The following is a 12,322-nucleotide window of genomic DNA, read 5'->3' as shown; positions in this document are numbered from 1 at the left end:
CAGACACTGCTGGACATAAGGCAATAACAATAACTACAGACTCAAATGAGGACAGACAGAGGAGATTACATTTATGATCATATTGATAGTTAATGTTATAAATTATTTAACCTTAAAAAATGTTGTGTTGAGATGTATAGCGAAATTTAACTCAGTTTTATAGCACAAAAGTAAGTTGTCTTTGGAGAATTTGTGGACATGGGCTGCAGAGGAGTAAGCAACCAAGTGCAAAAATGTCCTGTAGATTGAATGTCTACACATGTCTATGGATCTAGAGGCTGAGCCTCAGACCAGTTTGTCAGCTTCTGGCTGTGGCTGCAGCTGCCAGAAGTGTGACGCAGTATCATGAGTGCCTAATCCCATAATTACAGCTATCACACACACAGTTCATCTGGCCCACACCACAGTAAGGCTGAGCGATCCTATGAATTAAATAAATAAAAGGTTTATCTACATTTTCTCCACAATTTAAGAGATATATTTAATGTTACTACATACCATACAATGCCTGAATTGTTGACTGTCCCTTTGTCTTCAATGACGTACATTTAAAATGGAATTGACATTGTTGTTGTTTTGATTCTTCCTTCAGAGCCAAGAAGAAGACCAAGCCCTTGAACCTTAAGATCCACAGCAGCGTGGGCAGCTGTGAGAACCTGCCCACCCAGCGCTCCCCAATCCACAGTGAGCGCTCTCTGCGTTCCTTCTTCTTCCCCTCTTTTATCCCATCCACTCCTCCTGTGCACGCCGAAACTCCCTCTGCAAGTAAGTGCTCCACTTTCACCTCTCACAACTTTCACTTGGCTTCTGTGTGTAATTATTCATTTGGAAAGTTGGCGTGCTTCGGTCAAATTAGCCAAAGTGGCACTTGGTCCACAATGTTGAACATGAATTTGGATTATAATTGATGGTTCCACAATGTTGAATTGAATTTGTTTCATCTTTTATGTGTTAAAATTTGTGCAATCTTCAACACCTGTTGCGCTGGGATGTACTCGCTTTACAACCTTTGAAGAAGAGAATTAAACCAATCTCAAAACGTTGGGCACCTGCGTGTAAAAATGTCCTGTTGAATCAATTTAGTGGACTCTGCATATGGTAAAATTTGTAGAATTTATTAAAGAAAAATCAATTCTTTGGTGCTAAATCGATACTAAAAGTGGTATCGAAACTAGGTATTTATTTAAGCAGGTATCAATACTTTCTTTTCGAACAGAGCCGCCCCTCCTTCTTTGCTGCCAGAGCGCAGGAAGGAACTTGCAGCTTTAGGTGATCCAATCATAGTTTCTGTCCCAGCTTTGATAACAAACTTGAAGCTAACCAATTTTTATTGCAATGTTTCTCACCTGCCCTGAGGCCTAGGGAGTTGTGGGAGGACTCGTTTTGAAGCCCTGACTTTGCTCTTTCCAATGCTATCATTTTCGGTCCCGGAAATATCGGCTTTTTCAACACTAGATTGGTCGATAGCCGATATTGTTAACTCCCCAAATATCGGTCCGATATATTGGCCAATCGGATTTATTTAGTCATTTTGCCCTGGTGTCAAAACCGGTATAGAGAATTGAGTTTTATGTTCAGTATCCAAATTCAGTTTTTTAATATCGTGACAACACTACCCCCTAGGTATCACTTTCCGTCATCAACAGTTGTCAAGATGCCAAAATTGACAATCAGCCGTGTAGTGCGTTGCTGCATGCTGACAGCCTGATACATTAGATGTGTAACTGCTGAAGCCATTAGCTGAATGAGGAAACGCACAGAAGTGTAATGTAAGAAGGCCTGTCGAGCACAGGTGATGTATGACTTTCACTTAGTGCACTGAATAGTGGTAGAGCTTAACAAGTACATGTTTATGGCTGAGAACTGGCTGTGAATAAATCGCCTCCGGATATGGGGCAACACATAAATACAACTGAACAAACAGGCAAAGAGAGTGTTCTGTCATTAGTTTATAATTTATCACTTGAATGGCATCTATTTGGGTAAGCAGTGAGTCACAGTTTGACACCTTTCATGGCAACAGTAACCCTTTAATATCCTGACAGATATATGAGTTTAGTATTTTATTATTGTGGGTTTTTTTCTTGCAGTATTTTTGTACAATTACAGTAAAACCATAATCGTAAGACATATTGGCAGATACTGTATGTAGTTCAGATCAACTGATGAGATTTGTGTCTCAACTCTTAACTTTCATTGAAAAGTCACAGTGACATATGGCTTCAGAATATCAATAATGATATTTCTATCTTCCCCCCATTCTTTCAGATTCTTATTATTTTCATAGGCAATATTGAACAGAAATGAGAAGCGTGAAAAGGAATGAGGAGCAGGATAGTGACGTCAATCTCATGGCGTTGAGACTGGCACATGTGCCTTATCCACTTGGTTATAGATAAGAGGTGCACCATGAAAGCCAAATGACTTAAAATTGAGTAGATCTTCCTTTTTTATGATAATTTAAAACAGATTTTGCATTTGATTTTTTTTGGAAAGCACTTAAGTGTTATTTGAGTTACATAAACAGATTTTGATTGATTGAAACTTCCACTTACTTACATTAGGGCTCATTTTTTCCTGCGATTTCAGTTTTAGATTGAATGGAAATTGTGTGTTTGTTCAACAGAAGGTGGCAGTCTGGCTCAGATCAGCACTGACACTGCCCCTCTTCATGCGTGTAGTGCCCACGCACACTGAAAAAAAAAAAAGCCCAGCAAGGCAGAGCGGCCCAGGTAACTGTCTGCTCCAGGCGAACGCTCACTGCCTCCAACCTGCAGTTTTATGGAGTTGGGAGGAAGCACAAAATCCTTTTTTATCCCAGTGTATAGAGCACATTATTAGACACGGAGGGGATCACAGCGTGGATTGGAGGCCTGCCTGTCCTCCTAAACCCCCCAAAATAAGCCGTCTGCCATGGAAGGCACTGGGGGAAGAAAGGAGCTGTACAGTTTCATTTTCTCTTTCAACATAGTGCCAGAAATCAGAGTGTGCTTTCTTTGAAATTTCACCTCTGACTTCCCACGTCATCGTGCTTGGTATTGTGGTCGGGCGTGTCTTTGCCAGACTGCACAGTTTAAATTTAAATTTAGCAAGTTGGCTCTTCCAAACAGACCTCAGAACAGAACATACCTGTTGCAATAAAAAGCAAATATGAGCTTATGACAGCATTAATCCTATTAGAGCAGCGGTTCTTAAACTTTTCACACAAACTATACTCATACAATATTTGACCTTTCAAGTACCAGCAGCACTAAACCAGTTTTCAAAGGGGTCTAAAAAAGATCTAATTAACTAAACTGGGTGTCGAACATGAGTTAAAGGAACAGGCCACCGTTTTTACATACTGAGATATGTTCTTACCTGAGCTTAGACGAGTTGATACGTACCTGTCGGGTCTTTGTGCGTGCGCTCAGTCACGCAAAACAACCAAAGATGTTGTTAGCATTTCTCCCAACATATTCCTATAGCTCCAAATGGGAGTGAAGTTGGAAGCTACCACGCTCTTCCACGGGCACAAAGACCAGACAGGTACGTATCAACTTGTCTAAGCTCAAGTAAGAACATATCACAGTATGGAAGACCTGTGTGCCCTCAGCCACGCAAAAAGACACGGGGCCAGATCTTGTGACTGGCGCAGTCCATGCGCAACTCTAAACGCAACATAGTACATGCGCGATCTTGCATGTGGCGCAGGTTTTGCGCTCAAGGCTGCGCCACTAGGGAGAGGGTGTTTTTTAAGAAAAAGAGGCCGACTGAGGCGTGGTTCATTACAAGCAGCACTCGCGCTACTCTTCTGTGGCAACCTTCACATTTTGTTCCTCTTTACATCGCACTGCCTTGTCTTCTTCCTTAGAATGGATGTCAAATTGAAAACAAAAGCGAAATTGCCTTGACAAGTCTGTTTGAGTGTAGGTTATGCACGGGCTTACTTTGATACAGTAGATAAACGCGCACACGCCTAACACCAAAACAACAACAGTTTTCCATAAGTAAACCACACACGCTAGAGATGCGCGGGTCGTCCCGAAACCCGCGGTCAACCCGCGGATTCGGTCGGGTCAGGTACCTCAAAATTCGGGTGCGGGTGGGTCGGGTTACAAAGCGCACTTTTTTGGTTTTGTCCTTATATTGTTGGCTTACTACATATAGTGCATTCTTATCCATAAATGCCACAAAAGTCGACTGTGTTTAGTTGAATGTTTAGTTTTATGGGGTAAATGTATCATTAGCATGTTATGTTTACATGTCACCTGGCCTATCGCTTCTGTATGACTTTGATCACCGCTACAGATGCGTCACAATAGCCGTGCCCAAGCACATAATGACACGTACATGCGATATAGTGCAGGACACTACGCTCTGAGACGGGGACAAGCCCAGGAGATGGTGCACCGTTTCAGATGATCAGAGGAGACAGAGGGCAGCTACAGTTTCTCCATCCTCCAAGGTCATGCGGATGGAGTGGCTGAAGGACAACGAGATCATCGACCCGGCCGAGGACAGGAACTTCTACATCACCGTGGACCACAACCTGATCATCAAGCAGGCGCGTCTGTCCGACACGGCCAACTACACCTGTGTGGCCAAGAACATCGTGGCCAAGCGCAAGAGCTCCACCGCCGTGGTCATCGTCTACGGATTTCCCATCAACCAGTGCTCCTCCTGTGACCAAAACAGTGAAGATGGCGGCCGCGACACAACGATCTTTCACCAAAGAAAAAAAAAAAAAAAAAAGAGTGGTGCGCACTGAATGGGTGCTGCTGCCGGATGCTCTCTCATCGAATGCAATTTTTCCATCTGTGAGATCAATAAAGTACCATCTTATCTTATCTTATCTTAAAGGTAATGCATCAACAAGAAGCAGCCGGTTCTTCCTATACGCAGACTACGCAAGGTGCGTAGGGCCCCCGCAGCGGCAAGGGCCCCGCATCTCAGTCAAACTACCGTGTTGTTTCACTGATTAATCAACGCGTTGTTCCGGGGTCAGGCGCGCACTCACTCTCTGCCTTCTTTGCCACATATAACATCAAAACGGAGCAGTCTGCTGAAGTGAATGAGCAGGAGAGACCGACCGCCTTCCCCCTGTCACTTCCAACACGCGAGTGCTTCTCCGCTCGTGTCCCCGCTCGGCCGTCTGTCTCCCGGTTCTCGCTTCGCCTCATGCGCGGCTCCTCCGCGGCTGCATCACGTCCCCGTGTCTCGAGCGCTGCTCTCATGTTTTCTCTGCGCGGACTCGGGGCATCAGCCACACACTCATTTAAACTCTCTTCTTGTTGTGTCTAGCGGAGAATCAGGACAGTAGTTTGATGGATAGACGAGAGTAAAGCCGTGTCCGTGGCCTTTTTGTCTCAAAGAGGAGTTGAATCCACACGGTTCTCACGAGCACAGTAACTTACAGTAACTCTGGTTCTCTGAATGTGCACAGTCTATAACGAGTTGGGCAACTCACAGGCTAATTCTCAGTGGTCAGACAGAAATAACCGTCAGGTGCAGGTTTCAGCTAGTTTTAAATCAGCGGTTCCCAAACTGTGGGTCAGGGCCAGAAGTGAGAGAATGGGCCCATTTTCCATTTTAAAAAATGGGGGAAAGAGACTAGTAGTAGTCCTAAATCTAAATTTAGGACAACTACTAGTAGTCCTAAATACAGCGGGTCGGGTTGGTGCGGGTCAGAAAAAAAGCCGACCCGCACATCTCTAACACACGCCTTCAAGTGCCACAACACCACATCTAATCTGTGTCAGTCTTTCCATCGTGTGTCAGTCTTTACCTCCTGATAATGCTCCTTGTGTAGCCACAGCTCAGTCCAAAAGAAAGAAGCGCATTTAACAGGGCGCATAGCAACTTTTTTTTTTTTTTCAAATTCAGCCGCTCCAAGAATCCTGCAGCATAGCACAAATGTTCCAATATTCAACAATTTTCTTGCAACTGCTGCATAACTCTGCACCTCCTCCGCAGCCATATGCCAGTTTCTGATCAATTAAATTCTGTACATTTCGTAACTTTGCGCATTCGAACGGTGTCCAACGTGAGGCTGCTGCCTCTCTGTCCCGCCCGCTCATCTTGGATCTGCAGCGAGTGGCTGCAGCAGCGGAGGGACAGTTTTATTTCTTTAATCTTTATTAAACATTGCGCACTGCATCATGCATGTTACGCATTTACAGGAGAACCCCCCCTCGCAACCCACCGCCTTCCGCAGGTCTGGGGAAAGCATGGGGAGGGGGCGGCACCACAACGTCGCAATGCGAGTCTGTCCACCCCTCCTGTCCTGCCCACTTTTTGCGCCAGGTATGACACTGAAGATTGCAAGGAGCGCCCCCGTCTGCGTACTCGTCTTCTCTACAGCCTGCGCTATGAACCACAAGATCTGGCCCCAGATGTTGTTAGCAATTGGCCTCCCCCAACATATTCCTATACATATCACAGTATGGAAAAACGGTGGCCTGTTCCTTTAACAAGAAAATGCAATGCAATAAACATGAAATATAATGTAACTCAATTTGCTTCCGTTAGATATCAAAATTTTACAATGAAAAAATAGGGGGGAAATGCGAATAAATGTACAGACGATAAATATCGAGCCCAAAAATATATCGTTTATCTGTTATTTATTCAATGATAAGTCGATATAGTAATTATCGTGACAGCCCTATAGGCAGGTACCAATGTGTGCCAAAAACACCAACCAACTATTAATTAACTGATAAACATGATAACCTATCTTTGTCCCCTAAAAGTGATTTCAAAATCAATTTCAACACCGATAAACACCTGATACGGATTTTGATTATCAAACTTTTGTGTTAAGAAACAATAATAATAGTAATACGATCTGCATAACATGTAATAAGAATGGTATTGTGCAGTTTTTAACAGATTGTAGTTTCCTATAGATTAAGATTATGACCATTCAATAACTAATTTATGAGGCATTTGCAAATAAGTATTATTTATATTTTTTGACAACCCTAAATATATAACAGTTTAAGTGAATCCTGTTTTTTGTGAAGTTTTGTTGTGCCATTTTAAAACAAGTCCCCATGCAACACCATCTTTAAACATGTTACTTTTTGTTATTATCAAACTGAGTTGCTCTCCAAACGCTATATAAATAGAAAGTGACCCATCATTGCACTGTGTTTGTCATTGTGTGCATAAGGAAGTACAGAAGCGAAATGTTTTGTTGTGACGCGCAGCTCCTCCACTTCCCCGAGGGCCCTGGGTTTTTATTTTCGGAAGCACATAATCACATAAATGCTTGTGTGAGCATGTGGATGGGCCCGGTCAGCCAGGCTAAACATCCCATCCCAGATCTATGTTTGGGCGTGCGCTATCGAAGCCATCTTGTACGTCAACAGCATTCTCGCTCGCACTGGAGGACATTCGATCAAAGGGGGCCACACGACGTCTGGCCGAGATGAGTCAAGATGGCTGGAGCTCAGATGTGCAATTTTACCCCATAAGTGTGTTTGTTTTTTTCTCCCACTGATATGCGTGCCACCCCGGTGTAGCTCCACTGGTGAGGCATGTGTTGTATGTCTGCTCACATGAACTAAAATATATGTTATATTAGTTATATTCATATTGTAACATATATAAAAAGTAGGTGATTCGGATAGTGCTAGTGTTACATCTATCACCATGCTATTTCCAATCTATTACCATGTTATTTTACACTGCATGTTTTATAAAATGTAAACGAAAAGTGTCATTTAGAAAACAAATTGTTGTAAAAGTAAGATTGGCTTCAGTTGTAAACATGATAATGGAGTCTGCTCCGATGAAGCTCTGTCTTCCTCTAATGAAAGCCATGTGCAGGAGGTCATAAACACTAGTCAATAAAGAGGTTGATGGGTCAATGGTTACTATGTTTGTTCCAAGGAAAGTAGGGCAACCTGTAAACACAGCAAGAAGGCAATGGCAAGGAAACATCAAAGGTTGTAACTAGTATTTAGACCAATCAAATTTATTTACGGAAATAATCTACATTTGAATTTTCAGCACATATTTTTGTTATGGATTCTTTAAGCCAAGCCCTGAATTATTCAACAAATTAATTGTGTTGTTCACTGTTCATAGACAAACATGCTTGATACACATTCAGCATCAGGACTAATGTATGTTCATTTTGTCTCACATTTTCCCATCTGTTTACATTGTCTTGCAGCCACCGTCATTTGTCCCTCCATTTTCTCCAAATGGACCAAAACAAACAGCTCATGAAACAGCCCTTGTCTAGTTAGTCTTAATGAGATGGCTAATTTGTGGATTTACTAAACAATTAGCGATTCATCTGCGTTGTCCAAGAGCATTACTGTTGGCAGCACGGAGTTAGTTACGTCACCTGAGAGCCTCTCTTCTGTGTCCCAAGGTTCTGTGTTCATAAACACACAGGCTGTGGAAATGTCTATAGAGCCATATGGCCTTGGGGGATCATCTGTTCTCCATCTCTCCCCTATGTTTCTCTGGCTAGTTCCAAATACTCCCACTATCTATAAGAAGAATGTGCGCACAAAGACGCCTCACCAGCACCAAGCGTCATTGTGAAGTGTGCTGTGTGCTGTTGTCACTGTCTTACAGCATTTAGTGTTGTCTCATTTAGATGTATGTGTACACTCATTGTCAAATTTGACGGGACAATATTGTGCAGAAACTGATTGGCATGTGGCCATCTCCATAGCAACTGTGCTGCCTGACTCTAACAGACTTTCTCCTCTTGTACATTACATGGTTCCACTCTGCATGGATACACGCTGAGCTGTTCACCTTATGGAGCGTCTCATTAAAGCAGCAAACGAGGGGGATTTGGACACGCTCTGTAACAGCCTGTGTCATATCTCATACAGCACTCATGTGCTATAATGCAGAGCATTGTGCTGTGGACGCCCACACATGTTTTACACTCCTGTACACTTGTTCTGCTGCTCGGCACAGTCCACTGTATACAGTCACCACAGGCTTCATCTCATTAACAGCGCCTGTGTGGCTTCTCACGGCATGCACACTTAAGTGGTGAGCTCTAAATGTACTCTATTGATTATCTCTTGATTTTATTGTATCCCTGGTTTATTGCTATGAGCAAATAGTGACATTGACATTGTAGCTTTAATTTAAGTGTGAAGCACTACACCAATAATTTATGCAAAAAAGAATTATGTTTGTTTTTTATTCTTCCTTTTATTGCTCATTGTTGAATTCTATATTCTATTGTTTTACTCAAGTAAATATTTCAAAATTTAGAATATTATGCAGCTCGTGTGTCACATCCTCTGGATAAGGAAGAGGCCAGGCGTAATTAGGATGAGGCCAATCACACAAAAACAAGATGGAGGAGGACACTGTTGTCTGGCGCCTGGGGGTTTCTCAGCTGCCACAGGCTCATCTGTCATGCACACACACATTCATGCTGTAATCATTTCCCTTGCTGTCCTCTCCTATTACCTGCTGGCTAATACAAGGCCAATCACTTCATACAAACATGACATCAATGTTGAGACCTTGGAAAGATATTTTCTTTTGCTGGTTTGTTAAAATTATTGTTGCAAAAGTTCTTATTGCAAAGTAACAGCAGCAGCCAAGAAAAAAATGTGTATGCCCTTTTCTCATCTCCCTGTTCACCACAAGAATACATGAACACTATCTTCATGTCCAATCTATTATGCATTTCAGCTGTTACTGTACAGCACATTCAGTACTGGTTTTGCAGTCAATATCTGTACATAACTGAAATCAGTATAAATCGGACTAGAAGCTGTTGGTGTCTTTCTATCAATTGACAATTGACAGTTGAGAGTGTCCTCACTTGCTGCGTCACAGCATGGTTTGTGGGCTGCTCCAGCTGATAAAAAGGCTCTGCAACGAGTCATCAAGTCTGCTGCAAAAATAATCGGCTGCTCACTGCCCTCGCTGCAAAACTAGCCTCATCACACAACCTGCATAGAGCTAAGAACATTGTGAAAGACCCCTCCCATCCGAGCTACCACCTCTTCGAACTGCTGCCCTCAGGCAAAATAAACAACAGCAAACCCAGGCACTCCAAACAAATGTGAGCAGCACGAGAAAGTACTTAAAAAGGTTTTTATTTAGATGGCCAGGCCAACAAGTTTCGACCTCCATGTCTTCGTCAGGTCTTAATATGAAATGAACAGGTTTGGGTGTGGCCCATAAATGTTCAAGAAACTAACACCCAATTGTTGTGCCACACAATACAAGTGTGTCAGCACAGGAGCAACAAAACAGGAGTGAAATTACAAAACACCAATTACAAAAAACAGAAACCACCATAAAAGAAAGGCAATACCAAAAGCATATCATACGAAACAAGATAAATCAAAAATCCTCAGCAAGACCCAGATGTTTATATGCTTTCTATTTCGGAATCTCTTTGATTAAGTATTAATAATCCATCCCCACCCTTTGCCAGTGGTTTTTCCATGTTCACCACACAGCAAAGAGTCGTGGAATTATGTTGTTGATTAAAATACCTAGCCATTGGATAGTCCTGATTGTAAACTCTAATCGCATAGTTATGTTCTGCCAGGCAATCCCTCAGACGCCTTCTGACAAGGGCACTAGATGCGGTATATATTAGAAAAGTATCTTACCCTGGGAACAATAGGTTTTCTCAACCACATACGCTTATTATCAATGAGAAGAAGATATAAATGCATTAGTTTGTCTCTGAGGTTGAGGCATCTCTAAATGAAAAGAAAGGGGGTTCTGGATCACTTAGAAGTTAGAAGTCTCTCACAATGTTTTTGATTTGGTCAGTACATGTAGCCTACTTTTTAGGAAGGGGCAAACACTGGACGGGACAGCTCATTTGACCGAGGATTTTTGCTCTTGGTTGGTAAAGTGGCACGATTAAGAGACTGGGACTCTGGTAAGCCCATATTTGACCACCACAGGTTTATAAACTGAGCTCTGTCCAAGAATCTGCAGGACACACTGTAGCCTCTGCCTGCTCAGAAGAATCATCATCACGATTACAAATGTGACGCAGACGTCTAAACAGTCCGTATGGAATATTGCTCTTCTGATGTTGAGGATGAAAGGAATCCGCTTGGAGAATTGTATTGTGTGACGTACTTCTCCTGTAGAGGGTAGTACGCAAGTGATCACCTTTAAAAATCTAAAAACTCTTGGAATATTCGACCGACAACTTGATAAGATATCAAGTCACCACTTGACAATAGCTTTTTCCCATCAGCCATCTGTAAGTTAAATAGTTATTTGGCCTTATGACTATTGAAATAATTTATTATTATCATACTTTTTAATTGTTTATTGTATTTGGAATATTCTGTGTTTTAAGGCACCGACCTTGTGCCTCAATCAAATTCTGTTGTGTAAGTAACACGATGACAAAGTTGATTCTGTTTCTGATAAAGGTGATGGCCACTTTGAACAACCTTTAAAGCCATATTAAGCCCTTAGTCCAAATAGATCATCTCACCGTAGTTCTATTTTACAGGTTTCTCACAATGACATGCAAGAACCTTATTATAAAGCCACTTCAGCCTCATCTGCATAGCACTGGTGAGAGCGAAGTACTTATCTGTCAAAGCTTCCCCGTCTCCTATGAAAGATATGGAACATATTTTTTAAGTGTCCGTTTTGGGATTATTTCAAGCTTGGAATCCCTACATACTGCTCCTCCGCTTCGCACTTGAAATTTAGTAGCAATATCTCCTCATGGGTTAAACATCAAGTATCAGATTTACGCAGCCTGCAGCATATATGCAGCATAAAAACAGCACCACTGACAAGTCCAATCATCTAGTAGCCTGATGAAGAGCAGATGATGTCAGTTCCTCCTCTGGATTAAGTTATCAGCCTGATTGAGTGTAATTGAGCCATGCATTGGAGTGCAGTGGAGAGAACTGGGAAGCTGCTGAGAACATGCGATCACTGTTGTCAACAGATCAGTGTGGATCAGACATCGCTTCATACATCTGATTAAACACTCATGACTAAGTTTAGTCACTTATCCTGCAGATGCTTTTGGAGGAGGGGAGAAAAAGAAGATCTGCTTAGCTTACACCTCAGTGTTAGCTAAGCAGATCTTAGAGTTTGGCAGTAGAACTGACCATCTGCTTTTCACAAAAGAAGCCCCCGCATGAAGAGATTCAAAAGATTCATTTTATTTGTCAAACCATTCATGAAGGATTTGAAATTATATTTCTCTCATCCTTGATTGTTAAACGGGGGAGTGGGAAGTGAGGCTTGGGAAAGCAGGGAAGGCAGGGAGTTCAGCTTCATGATGGCCTGGTGTATGAAACTGTTCTTCAGTCGACTGAAGCTGGGCCGTGGATTCTGCAGTCTC

At 42.4% G+C, this 12,322-nt stretch overlaps 2 protein-coding genes across 3 annotated transcripts in view; one reads left to right on the top strand and one right to left on the bottom strand.

Annotated features, from left to right (window-relative positions):
* Positions 1-12,322, bottom strand: part of pebp1 (phosphatidylethanolamine binding protein 1) — a 136,991-nt gene that overhangs the window by 50,999 nt on the left and 73,670 nt on the right. The window lies entirely within an intron of this gene.
* ksr2 (kinase suppressor of ras 2) overlaps positions 1-12,322 on the top strand; it is a 79,383-nt gene that overhangs the window by 34,374 nt on the left and 32,687 nt on the right. For both annotated transcript variants that reach the window (XM_079572251.1, XM_079572250.1), the window contains one exon: positions 593-765. In XM_079572251.1, coding sequence (XP_079428377.1) covers positions 593-765 — 173 coding nt within the window. The remainder of the gene's footprint in view (positions 1-592; positions 766-12,322) is intronic.

This window comes from Gobius niger (genome assembly GCF_951799975.1).
Source record: "Gobius niger genome assembly, chromosome: 1".
Lineage (NCBI taxonomy): Eukaryota > Metazoa > Chordata > Actinopteri > Gobiiformes > Gobiidae > Gobius > Gobius niger.
This window is presented reverse-complemented; position numbering and strand designations above follow the sequence as displayed.